At 35.5% G+C, this 14,131-nt stretch overlaps 1 protein-coding gene across 1 annotated transcript in view; it reads left to right on the top strand.

Annotated features, from left to right (window-relative positions):
* The window catches only part of VPS26C (VPS26 endosomal protein sorting factor C), a 92,700-nt gene that overhangs the window by 53,836 nt on the left and 24,733 nt on the right, over positions 1-14,131 (top strand). Inside the window, 1 exon segment of the mRNA XM_074213978.1 lies at positions 4,328-4,408. Within this exon segment, the coding sequence (XP_074070079.1) occupies positions 4,328-4,408 (81 nt within the window).

Here is a 14,131-nt window from a genome sequence, read left to right as displayed (position 1 = left end):
AGGCTTGACACTTTAAAGTTGACACTTTAAAGATGTCTGAAGAAAGTTTAAAAAGACCTTTCGTTCATTTCATAGAACCTCTTGGTGGTACAGTGGCTAAAGCACTGGCCTTGGAGTCAGGAGGACAGGAGTTCAAATCCAACCTCAGACACTTGCCACTTCCTAGCTGTATGACCTTAGACAAGTTACTTAACCTTGATTGCCTTGCAACCAGGGCCATCTCCAGTTGTCTTGATTCCTTTTCTGGCCACTGGACCCAGATAGCTCTAGAGGAGAAAGTGAGACTGGTGACTTAGCACAGCATCCTCTCACTCAAATCCAGTTCATGTGCCTGTCATGGTATCACCTCCCTGATTTTGTGGTCTTTGAAATTGAAGGATAAACATTAGAGCTCCTTGTGGCTAACTTTTGGGGAATATGGACAAGAGTCACTCAGGATCAGGAAGCATGGATGAGTTGGGATCTGTATTATTGGAAGAAGATAACAAGTTGATTAGATCACACGCACAGTCAGTTGATCTATTGAATTTATGTGACAATGCCTTTCCCTTTTGTATCTTTCTTTATGGCTGCTATTGCAAAAGTAATTTCTAAAATCTGTTTGCTATTTATTATTGATTTTATTTTTCCATGAAACTAGGAATTATAGGTTCTATGAAATTGCTGGTTTAACTTTATTATTAGTGAAATGCTGATAGAAATCACATCTACTTTCTAGGATATTAAACTTTAAAAGTTGACTCTTGGAGTGATTGAAGATTTATATTAAAATATTATCTTGGGGTGGCTAGGTGGCGTAGTGGATAAAGCACCAGCCTTGGAGTCAGGAGTACCTGGGTTCAAATCCGGTCTCAGACACATAATAACACTTAATAATTACCTAGCTGTGTGGCCTTGGGCAAGCCACTTAACCCCATTTGCCTTGCAAAAAACCTTAAAAAAATATATTATTGTCTTGAAGGGAATAGTTTTATCTTGAGAATTAAGCCTTCTAAATTATATGTGTTAGGGGCTGATAGAGCACTGGCCCTGGAGTACCTGAGTTCAAATCCAGCCTCAGATTACCTAGCTATGTGACCTTGGGCAAACCATTTAACCCCACTTCCTTGCAAAAAAACCTAAAAAAAATGAATTATATGTATTAATTCTTTAGGAAAGCTTCTAGCACATAGGAGGGCACTTAATAAATGCTTCTTGACTTGACTTTTATAGAATTTATTAGCTGGAATCAATTTCATGTTATGTTTAATGTTTACCTTGAATACCAATAATTACTCCTTTTTTTCCAAAGTTAAACCTCTATAATATCCAAATAGACACGCATCACGACAAAACTAAGATGTACCACATAGTCAAATGCAAAAATGACAAAATTGATGGGTTCTATAAATTTATGAGATTTTTTAGAAAACAACATGGCAGCTTCTGATTAGTTAATGAAAATAATTGTGCCTAGTGACCCAGTCAAATTTCCTCTTTGGGGGAAATGCATCCTAAGAATATTGTTAAAAAAAGTCTACAACTGAAAACTGCTTATGTATGAATTACTGCAAACAGCACAGGTAGCTAAAGGTAGGAAAATGTTTAAGCAAACTGTGGCATTTGTGGTCATTATATATTTAGAACTAGAAGGAACTTCAGAGTCATCTAGCTTCAACTCTCTTCTTTCTTCATCCTACCCCAAATTCCCCCTTCTCAACCTGGAAGATCCCTGCTCCTGAGGTCCCATGTTGAGAAGGGATCCAAGCCAGCTAGATCTGTTGCTTTTCTCCTGACTCTGGGCTGCTCCATCTCCTCTGCAGAGAATGCCTTTCTTTTTTTTGCTTATTCTTATATTCTCTGCTCTTTGGACAGTGCCTGACACCTAGAAGTGCTTAATAAGTATTGGTTGACTTTATTATTTTATGAATGAAAAAACTCAGACTCAAAGCTTTTAAGTTGCTTTCTTTTTCATCATCATCATCATCATCATCATCATTATTATTATTATTATTATTATCATCTAATTTTTTTATTTTTCCCAATTAAATGTAAAGATAGTTTTCAGCATTCAATTTTTTATTTTATTTTTTCCAATTCATCTTTTTTGAAAACTTTTGAGTGCCACATTTTTCTGCTACTCTCCCCTCCAAGCTTCCTCCCCATGAAAGAAGAATTAGAACTATAGGAGAAAAAAACATGAAAAAGGAAGGGGAAAAAAAGAATTTTAAAAAAGTGAACATAGTATACTTTGCTTTGCATTCAGGCTTCATAGTTTGAATTCTGAGAGGAGCCAAGTCTCTCAAGGTTGATCATTGCACAATGCTGTTGTTACTGTGTACGATGTTCTCCTGGTTGCTCACCTCACAGCACTAATTCATGTAAGTCTTTCTAGGATTTTCTGAAATCTGCTTGCTCATCATTTCTTATAGAACAATAACATTCATATATCACAATTAATGTACATGTTCTTGATTTTCAGTTCTTTGCCACCACAAAAAGAGCTGTTACACATGTTTTTATACCTGTGGGTCTTTTTTCCTTTTTTTTTTTTTTAATGATCTCTTTAGGGTATAGCCCTAATAGTGGTATTGCTAGATCAGAGGATAAGCACAGTTTTATAGCATTTTTTAGCCCTTTGAACATAGTTCCAGATTGTTTTCTGTAATGGTTGAATCATTTCACAACCCCTGAACAGTATGTTTGTGTCCTAGTTTTCCCACATCCCTTCCAACATTTATCATTTTCCTTTTCTGCATATTAGCCTATGTGATAGGTGAGAGATGGTAGCTCAGAGCTGTTTTAATTTGCATTTCTCTAATCAATAGTAATTTAGAGCTTTTGTTATCTGACGTTAATATAGCTTTAGTTTTTTTTCCTCTGAAAACTGCCTGTTCACCTCCCTTGACCATTCATCAGTTGGGGAGTGACATTTTATCCTATAAATTTGACTTACTTTATTAGAAACACTGGGCAAAAATTGTCTCCCAGCTTGCTGTTTTCCTTCTAATCTTTTTTTTTTTAGTTTTTGCAAGGCAATGGGGTTAAGTGGCTTGCCCAAGGCTAAACAGCTAGGTAATTATTAAGTGTCTGAGGTGGGATTTGAACTCAGGTACTCCTGACTCCAAGGCCAGTGTTCTATCCACTGTGCCACCTAGCCGCCCCTCCTTCTAATCTTGATTGCAATGATTTTATTTGTGAAAAACCTTTTTAATTTTGATAGAATCACCTGTATAATCAAGAAGCACAGGAGGGAGAAAGTAAATCAACTTGTGGTCCATTTCTTCTTTCTTCTGGATACTTCTGATGTCTTTTATATATATCTCCAGGAGTTTATCAATGACTAGACTTTTTTTCCAAGTACATTCTACTTCTTTGTTTGTATCTTCCTTTTAGATAAAAGAAATGTCTCAAAAGAAATTTTAGGTCAAAACCTATGACCATTTGTCACATCAAGATCTTGATTTACAAATAAATTTTAAAAACCAAATTTTACACATAATTTTAAGACTTATTTAAAGGACTTGTCATTGTTTTATTTTCTCCCATGTGAAAGATGTTGTTCCACTAACAAAAACTACTTCCCTAAGAATAATCATCTTTTTTTTCAAAGTGTTTATCTAGTAGGTGGTTTTATAAATCATTTTTATCAATTTAATCTTTTGCTCATGAATCATAAGGAATCAGGAGGAAAAAATTAACAAACCTTTTTAATTTAATGTAGTCAAAATGATCCATTTTGCATTTCATAATGGTCTCTATCTCCTTTTTCTTCCCTTCTCCATAACTCAGACTATGGAGGTAAACTATTCCTTGCTCTCTAAATTGGATTATGGTATCACTCTTTATGTCTATATCATGTACCGTAAATCATTTTTCCAAAATGATATAGGTGGTAAGTGACAGAACTGAGATTTAAATCCTGATCCTTGAATTCCAAATCCTACTTTCTCCACAGTACTGTGAAGTTTAATGAGATATAATTATTCTTTTGAGAGTAGTAAACATGAAGGATATGAAGAAATAAAAAAAGCTTTTTTAATCAAGTAACCTGAAGAAAACAGAATTAGCCGAAAAAATACCTAAATTGATTTCTGATATATTAAAACAAAATAGGCAAAGAAAGTAGAAAGAACATGGATTAAATAAATAAGGCATTGCAGTTATGTATTGAAATTCTATTAAATGTGTTTAAATAATTTTGTTAGCATTTGCAAAGCTATTAAAAGAAAAAGCATATGAAAATGTGTGTAAAATCTTAAAAGAAAATTGCCTTAAAAAGGCATAGTGAAGTTGAAAATAAATTTCACTGAAGCAACATTTTTTTTTCCAATTTTGTTTCCTACAGTATACCCTCCGGTGTGACCTGAGATGCTCTCTTTTGGTCAAGGACTTAACAAAGATATGTGAATTCATCATTCATTCAACTGTAAGATATGATCTTGATGGTATCTCTTATTTTAATATTTGATAATAGAAACTTTCTTATTATAGTCATTCAGGTCAGCATTTTTTTAAGCGTTTACTCTCTGAGAAGTAGCATCATTATGTTGTGAATAAAAAACAGACCAGGAAAAGGTACTGACCTGCATTATCAGAATCTCCTCATTTGTGAGTTCCTTATTCTAATGCATTCATAGGGTCAGTGTCTAGCCCTGTATTTAAGACACAAGACCTTAACTCTTTAAGGCATAGGGATGCTTGGATAGTTCTGCTTCTGCCCTACAGTAAGACATTAGAGTGGGATTTTGTGATGGAAGTTATAAAGATGGAAAGGAAAAAGGGGCAGAGGGACTGCCTGCCACATTTTATAGTAATAAAATAAGCTTATCTAATCTGTTTTATGTAGGCCAATCTCAGAGACTCAGGCAGAGGCTGGTGATCCTCACCCCTCTTTCATTTATTCTAGAATGAACTTATGGTTAGATCAATCAAGTCTGTGATACAAACCATTCAAAAAAAATTCAAGGAGTTTACCTTCTACCTTCTCTAGCCCATAGGACAATTGGAGGCTGTCCCTGCTAATAATGGAGGGTTAGCACCGATTGCCAAGGTTCAACTCAGACATGCCCCAAAAGTAGGACTGGTGAGACAGAAAATCAAGAGAAGTTGTTTATACAACACTGGATTTCATTTACATCTAAATTCACAACTAATGTTTATTTCCTGGGTCTTATTTTGGATTTTAAAGTTACATTTTCTAGTACAACTTGATTTTTCTTACATTAGGGAAGTAAAATCCCCTCTCCCATTGCAGCTGATAGGACCTGCAGCTGATTGGTCAGCTGCCTATGTAATACAGCAATCATTTTGGAGAGGGTTGTCTTACAGATTTTTCAGTCTGCTCAAGTTTTTGTTGAAATGGAACTCTGTCTTGAAACATTTGAAAGAAATTATCTGTAGGGAGGAAGAGAAGAAAGCAGACTGGAAAAAAGTGAAATAAAATCAAAGATCAACTACAACTACTTTTCCCTTTTGTCTAAGAGATAGCAAATGCCTAATTAGCAGCTAGACTCACAAATTTCAAATTTAGTTCTTGCCAAACTTTCCATTCTACTTTTTCAGCCTTATCTTGCATTGTTTCATTGCTTACCCCAGTCAGCCTACTATATACATGTAGAGATTTCCAGCCTCCATGCTTTTGCTATCCTTGATTTTTCTCTTAACCTGTTGAATTATTGTTTATCAGTCCATCAGAATGCTATATGCTCCAGAAGCTTTCCCCTCACATCCCCATCTCTTTGTATCTCTTTTCCTCTTTAGGCTTCATATAGCACTTCTTTTTTGTACATTCTGATGCACTGTAATATTTTATTATTTTATTATATTTTATTTTATTTGTGTTGGTGTCTTATCTAAACTCCATTTAACAAAAACATCTTTGTTTTTTTGACATTGCTATTACTGCTCCCCCTCTAAAAATATTGGAAAAAAACCCTTCTAACAAATTAACATAGTTATGCAAAATGAATCAGTTTAATGTTCAAAAATGTATGTCCCTTTCTGCACCTTATATCTAACACATCTTTGTCAGAAAATGAAGTTACTTCATCATAGGTCCTCTAAAAACATAATTGCTTATTTTATTGATCAATAAGTCAATAGCATTTATTAAAAACCTAGTAAATGTTAAACACTGTGTATATGAAGAAGGTCACTTGAGCTCACAATCTAATGAGGAAAACACCAAATAAATAACTATATTTAACTATAACAAGATAAATAAGAAATAATAGCGGGAAGAGCACTAAAGCAGATGCATACAACTCAAAGCCCAAGGGCCCATGTGACCCTCAAAGCCTATCCATGTGGCCTTATTATACTCATTGATAATATGGGTTAAATTTAGTATAAATAAATATTACATTCTATATGTGACCCTTGACAAGTTTTTGTTAGGAAGAGGGAACAGTCTTATTTTTTTCTGTAAAATATTGAGGCATGCTTCTCAGCTGAAAGGGTAAGAGGGAACCATGAGAAGTTTGAGAAGGGATGAAAAGATTTGAACATACTGCTTTAGTGATTAGAATAATGAATTAATTAAGGAGATGTAGGATTGCTTAATAATAGTAAGAAATCAATTGAGGTTGTGGAAAGTAAATTTGCAGTGGTGTTGGAAAAGGTTTTGTAAAAAATTTTGTTTATTTAATTTATGGAATAATGCAATAATTTCCATAATACAGTATACTAAAAATATGATTTTACATGAAAAGTTCAAATCTCTTATATACACTTGCTAATCCTTTTAAATATATAATAAAATAACCATGTAGATTCCTTTTTTTTTCTTTCCCCATCCCACCATAGCGATGACTACCAATTATTTATTTATATATTTTATATTTGTAAAATTATTCTATATGTCTTTTTATCACTTCTTTCTCTGAATGCAGATGGCATCTTCCTTGATATGCCCTTTCTAAGTTAATTTGGGTATTTATAATAGATTTTGAGAATCCTTTGGACAGCAAGGAGATCAAACTGATCAATACTTAAATTAATTCGGACTATTCGTTGGAAAAGACCCTTATGCTGAGAAAGATTGAAGGCAAAAGGAGAAGGGGATGTCAGAGGATGAGCTGGATAATCTGCCATGGAAGCAGTGAACATAAGTTTGAACAGATTTTGACAGAGTGGAAGATATAAGGGCCTGTCATTATGGTTCATGGGTCATGAAGAATCAGACGCAACTGAATAACTGAACAACCAAAAGAAATTTCAGAATTCATTTATATGGAGATGGAGCACTTGTGAATGGAGACAGGATCAAGGATATGACCATCTTTTGACTCAAGTACAGTAGAGGAGCAGATCATGGAAAATGAGTTGGTTGGGAAATGGGATTAGGGTTTTTGGTGCAATATCACTGTGAATATTGAAGTACCCTATACGAGGCCAGGAATTGAGAAGAGGAATAATTTGTGCTGAGTACCCTGGAGGTATCTAGGAAAGCAGCCAACAGGATTTTGATTGGGTGGATTACATGAACCTCAGAGGAGTAGGGGTTAGTTTGTTGAAGAAAAACCTGGATTGGGGAGCAAATAATATTTTAATTCCTCCACTTAGACTAGTGACTTGAGAGTAATGTGTATATGTGTAGCCTGTGCTGAAAAAGATGACTTGGGAGAGGGAGCCAGGAAGTTTGTTTTGCTTGTGACTATTTGATTCTCTCAAAACCCTAGAGCTACTTGTTGATTTGATATATTGAGACACTCAAATGTTTTTTAACCCCCTTCTGTCCGTTTCAGTTGATACCTACTCCATCCCTCCTCTCATATTTATATGCTTTTTCTCCCTCATAGAGTCCAATTATGAGAAATCTTCCTTCTTTCCATATTTCTTATTTACCATCCCCTTTCTTTGCCCTATTAAAACCCTCTGAACCTATCCAATGTACAATCCACATAGAACATCTTATTTTTAATTATAATACTTTTTGAGGACATTAAAGTTTTGAAAGAATATTTATTTCTTCTGAGTGTTAGACACCTCAGGGTCTGGAACAGTTCATTCTTGGGTCCTATTGTGCAGCTCTGCTACTCTGGGGACTCTCAAGGTCCATAACTTGGAACCTATTTAGGGGAGCATTCTGCTCTTGCCTCTGGAAGTAGTGTCTTGTAGACCAGTAGTTTCAATTCAAAATAGAAATAAATCCTGTAAATTGACTTATAAAATAATGGTTATGTTGTATTATAATTTTATTTATTTATTTTGTTAAATATTTCCCAATTACATTTTAATCTGGCTCTGCATTTGGGGGTTTTCCTGGCTTTTATTTTAGGCTACAACTATCCCTGGCAGTCACATTGAGAGTCTCCCTGTGTTGCCACCAGCTTGGCCTGTGGCCCCTTTTCCTATTACACTCAGGAGCCTGTAGCTGATCTCTGCAGTTGTGGGGTATAAATCATTTACTGTAGTTTTCTTATTGAATTTTTTGATCTCCTCTTCCCACTCCCACCTAAGTCTAGAGAGATTAGGCAGGATACAAGTGGAGTAAGATGTTAGTTAGTCTGGTATAAACTTGATGGGTTTATAGGAGCTGAGAAGTTGGTTTCCTCTTCAAGACTTCATCTTGGCGGGAAGTATTCTTATCTTAACTTTGTATCTCCTTTAGCACTCAGCTTGCCACATTGCATAAAGTAAACAATAATTAAAAAAATAGATTTACTCATTCTAATGTTAGCAGTGGAGAAAAAGTCATGGCCAGAAGATTGTTGAGTGTAGTTGCTGCAGGTATTTCTTGGATTTGGGGTTTAACATCCTTGACGTTTCTTCCCACTCCCAATGGGGTTACTAATGTCATGTTTTTTGTAATGTTATGTTGTAGATATGAGGGGTATAAATGTGCTGATTTCACATTGCTACAATCTAATGTTGGAAATTATTTTAAATTGTATTTCTAAAATTTTTGAAACTTGAGTCTGCTTCCCAAGATTTTATATTGTCTGGGATGATTAACTTCTGCTATTTCTACTTTTTAAATGTAACCAAAATTCATTACAATGTCATAGAAGTTCCTAAAATTATAAATAATTGTAGCTAGATAGATGATCGTGACTAACGTGCATTAGTATTTTTCCAACCCTTTTGTTCATTGGATAGAGTTTTCTTAAGGCCATTGAATCCAATAGTTGATTCTATTGAGAGATGTTAATATATTACTAGATAATATTTGAGGTCTAAAATTTTCTTAAAAAAAAAAACATAGTTGGGGCAGCTAGGTGGCGCAGTGAATAGAGCACCGGCTTTGGAGTCAGGAGTACCTGGGTTCATATCCGACCTCAGACACTTAATAATTACCTAGCTGTGTGGCCCCTTGGGCAAGCCACTTAACCCCATTGCCTTAAAAAAAAAAGAAAAAGCCTAAAAGAATCATAATAATTATGCTGTTTATTGATATTTTAAAGTTTATGATATGAACATTTTTATGTGGGATGTTTTTTGTTTTTTTAAGCTTCTATATTTTGATGGATTTTATAGAAGGCAGGAAAATCAGAAACCCAAATTAACATTTTTTCTGTGTATGGTTACTTTTTTGTGTGTTTAGGTGTTTTTTTTTTGGTTTTTTTTTGGCAAGGCAATGGTGTTAAGTGGTTTGCCCAAGGCCACACAGCTACGTAATTATTAAGTGTCTGAGGCCGGATTTGAACTCAGGTACTCCTGACTCCAAGGTCGGTGCTCCATCCACTGCGCCACCTAGCCTCCCCTGCTTTTCTCTTTTCTGAAAGTTTTATTTGAACTCAAGTCCTCCTGACTCCAGGGCCAGTGCTCTATCTACTGCGCCCCATATGGTTTCTTATAAGAAATCTAATCTCATTTCTTTTTTCAGTAGCATTAATAGATAGACTGGTAGATCAAGGAAATGTTGTAGACTTATATACTTGAATTAAGATGTTTGAAAAAGTTGGTTGATAACTTTGTGGACAAGATTGAGATAAGAGAGCTAATATAGTTAAAGGGGATTCACATTAAGTAACCATACTCGGAGTGTCATTTAGAGTTAGTTTCTGTGTCAATGAGGGGAGGAAGGTAAATTTTTATAATGCTAATAAAAGAAGGGAGCAGCTAGGTGGCACAGTGGAAACAGCACCAGCCCTGGAGTCAGGAGGACCTGAGTTCAAATTCTGTATATTGACTTTGAAAATAATAGTTATGTTGTATTATAATTTTATTTATTTTGTTAAATATTCCCAATTACATTTTTATCTGGCTCTGCACTTGGGAGTTTTGCTGGGGTTTTTTTAGCCACTTAATTGCCTTTGTGACCTTGGGCATGTCACTTAACCCCATTGCCTTAAACAAAAAATAATGCTAATAAAACTACCTTGCATTTATGTAAGCCTGGCCACAGAATACATTTTATACACATTATAGCTTTATTGATTAATCTTCAGACAACATTGTTTTGAAGTAGACTATAATTGTTATTATTATGCCTATTTTGTAAGGTGCAGACAATTAAGTGACTTGCTTAATTGGTAATGACAGAGAACTAGACTTTGCAATTTTTTCTGCTATTTCTCTATTCTCATTCATGGAAGAATGAATAAAACCTGTTTTTTTCTTTTGTTTGTTTTTTTGTTCTGGCATTATACATTAAGTGCTACTTTAAGGAGCCATATATGACCTTTTTCTGGTCTTATAACCATAGAAGTCATCCGATGTCTTGATTAGTGATCTGTAATTATGATGATCATACTGGAAAATTAAGATGATGATCATCAGGCAGCTGGTAGCCTTCAGAGGCCTAGCAGTAGAAATGGGATAAAAATGCCTTCCCTTTGAATTCATTTGCCTGAGAATAAATGTCTAATGCTATCTTAATCAGAACTGTTTTTAAGGATCAATTTTATTGATAACTTCTTATATATTACTTAAATTTCTCCCAATATTCTTCCCTTCTCCTCTCCCTGAGAACCATTTCATATAACAAAGAATGTTTTTAAAGAAAAAAAAGAAAACAATTTTAAGTAAATAAAAAAAATCCAAAAATATACTAAATATTTCACACCCATGGACCTCCTTGTATCTTTTCTATTCTCTGTAATTCTTCAGTGTTCATTTACATTGTTTGATGGTTCTTTTCATTATTGCATATATTATTATTTCACTCTTCAGAGTTCAGTAGTTTTTCTATTCTTTGTATTCATCATATTCATCATTTCTTACAGTACAGTAATATTCCATTACATTATTTAATTTTTTCCAGCTACATATAAAGATAGTTTTCAACATTTATTTTTTGTAAAATTTTGATTTCCACATTTTTCTCCTTCTTTCCCTTTCATGCCACCTTCCTAAGACAGCAAGTAATCTGATATAGGATATACTTGTATAATCATATTAGATATATTTCCATGTTAGTCTTTGGGGAAAGGGGAGAAAAAACCATGAGGAAGAAAAAAATTTTTAAAAGTGAAAAATAGTTTGCTTTAATCTGTAGTCAGACAATCATTGGATGTGTATACCATCTTCCATCACAAGTCTTTGGAAATTATCTTTGATCATTGTATTGTTAAGACTTGATCCTCACAAAGTGTTACTGTTAATGTGTACATTTATTACTTGCTTATGCTTCTGTTTGTTTACCCATGCCCCATTCAACATGCATCTGTTTTGTTTTCAGTAGCACAAAAAGTGCTACTGCAAACATTTTATTATACTTAGTTTCTTCTTATTAATGATCTATTTGAATTATATGACTAGTAGTGGAGTTTCTAGGTCAACAGATTAGACATTTTAGTCATTATAATTCATAATTCTTTATTACTTTACAGAATGTATTCTTTTCCTGCAGCTCCCTAGCATTAAGTATTCTCATCTTTTTTATCTTTGCCAATTTTCTGAGGGTAAAGTAAAGCCCCCAGGGTTGCTTTGATTTGCATTACTTTTTAGTAATTTGAAGTCTTTTTTTAAGTGGTTGTTAATAGTTTACAATTCTTCTTTCAAGAACAGTTTATTAATATCCTTTGATATTTTATTGAGGGCATGTGTGTATGTGTTTGTATCTAATTGAAAAGGAAAATTAGACTTCCGGCCAAGATGGCAGAGAGAAGACAGGCACAGTTCTAAAGTCTCCTGATCACTTCCCCATCTATCACATGAAACAAACCTCTTAAAAGAAATCTGACCCACAAAACCCAGAAAGAAAAGCCAGGAGAAAGAACATCTACCTCAGGGTTTGTCTCCTGCAGCAGCTTTGGCCTAATTCAGGCTGGTGAGTCTGGGCTCAGAGGGAGGATCACCCCAAGATCAGCCAGATTAACAGCTGAATTGGAACCAGGAGTCTGAGGGCCTTGAAGCTGGACCTGATGGATCAGTGGTGGGTCTGGACAAAAGGGGCTTGGGTCCATGGGGAAACAGAGGCGCTGGTGTTGGTGCTGTCCCCTTGGAGCTTGGGGACCAGGCTGGCCGGGGGTGGGAAGAGTTCTGGTGCAGGAAAGCTGTGGACACCATCCCTAGGCTCCTGGGGTCTGAGAAACTCTGAGTGCATGCCTCCATTGCACAGAGGCCTCTTCCCAAACAAACAAATGCAAACTACTTCTGCCTCAGGCCCAGGTGTGTGAGCAGAAGAACCAGCCCAGCTGAGGAATGACCTCAGGCCAGGGTAAAGCCCACCATTGATTGAAGGCAAAATTCAATAGTTCAAACTCCTCCCTTTGGGCAAAGGGAGAAGGCCTCTCAACCAAGGTCACAGACACTCCAGAAAGGGCAACCAGCACCTCCTACTGGCCAGCCAGAGAAACTTCACTCAGTAAAGCCTTTAGTAATTCCAAGCCCAGTTGAACCAGCCTCCCCACCAACTCAAGGTCTTAACATAATGAAGAAGGGTCAGCAGAAAGGTGGATCCATAGAAAAATTCCTGGAAGGGAAACACCCCAACTCAGAGAGACCTGGAACCTCTGAGGAGAATACAATCTGGTCTCCAGCACAGAAAGACTTCCTTAAAGAAATAAGAAAGGAGCTTAAAAATTTGGGAGAGAAAATTAATATCTTGCAACAAGAAAACAAAACCTTAGAAAGTACAATTGGACAAACGCAAAAGGAGATTAATTCTCTCAGATCTTCAAATGAGTAAATGCAAAAAGAAATTAATTCTCTCAAAACCTCAATTGGTCAAATGGAGAGCTCTTTCAAAAGTAGAATTGACCAATTGGAAAAGGAGCTGCAAAACGTTAATGAAGAAAACTCCCCCCCCCAAAAAAATAAAATAATGGAGTCTACAGAAACTAATGACTCCATGAGACAGCAAGTCAGTTTAACAAAATTTAAAAAAATAGGAAAAATAGAAGCAAATGTAAAATACTTCATCAACAAAACCACTGACCTTGAGAATAGATCGAAGAGGGGCAACCTGAAAATTATAGGAATTCCTGAAAACATTGAAGAGAAAAAAAGACTGGACTTAATATTATAGGATCTAGTGATGGAAAAGTGCTCTGATATCATGGAATCGGAGGGCAAAGTAGTTATTGAAAGAGTACATCAATCCCCACCAGAAAAAGATCCTAAAATGAAAACACCAAGGAATGTGGTGGCCAAACTGCAGAACTATCAGATAAAAGAGAAAATCCTGCAAGCAGCCAGAAAGAAACAATTTAAATATCAAGGAGCCACAGTAAGGATCATGCAGGACCTGACTTCATCAACTTTAAGGGATCGAAGGGCCTGGAACGAGATATTTCGAAGAGCACGGGAGCTTGGAATGCAGCCAAGAATCTACTTTCCTGCAAAGCTGAGCCTTCTCTTCCAGGGAAAAAGATGGACATTTAATGAAATGGAAGAATTCCAAAAATTTCTGATGAAAAGACCAAAGCTAAACAGAAAATTTGGGCATCAAACAGGAGGTTCAAGAGACACATGAAAAGGTAAAAAAAGGGGGGGGACGGTAAAAGGAAAAAAATGCAATCGAGTAAATTGAAACTGGCTATATCCCAGCATGGGGGGGGGGGGGCGGGGATTCTCATAAACCTTGAGAAATGTAACTCTAACAGAGAGAATACACCTAGCCAGAAATGATGGATATCCATGACTGATCCATGAGACTGCTATCTAATGGGATGTAACTGGCTTTAAACCCACTTGGGAGAAAGACTCTAATAACTCTCAGGAATTTTGACTCTATTCAATAGAATATACTGAATTAGAAGGG

Source organism: Macrotis lagotis, chromosome 1, assembly GCF_037893015.1.
Source record: "Macrotis lagotis isolate mMagLag1 chromosome 1, bilby.v1.9.chrom.fasta, whole genome shotgun sequence".
Lineage (NCBI taxonomy): Eukaryota > Metazoa > Chordata > Mammalia > Peramelemorphia > Peramelidae > Macrotis > Macrotis lagotis.
This window is presented reverse-complemented; position numbering and strand designations above follow the sequence as displayed.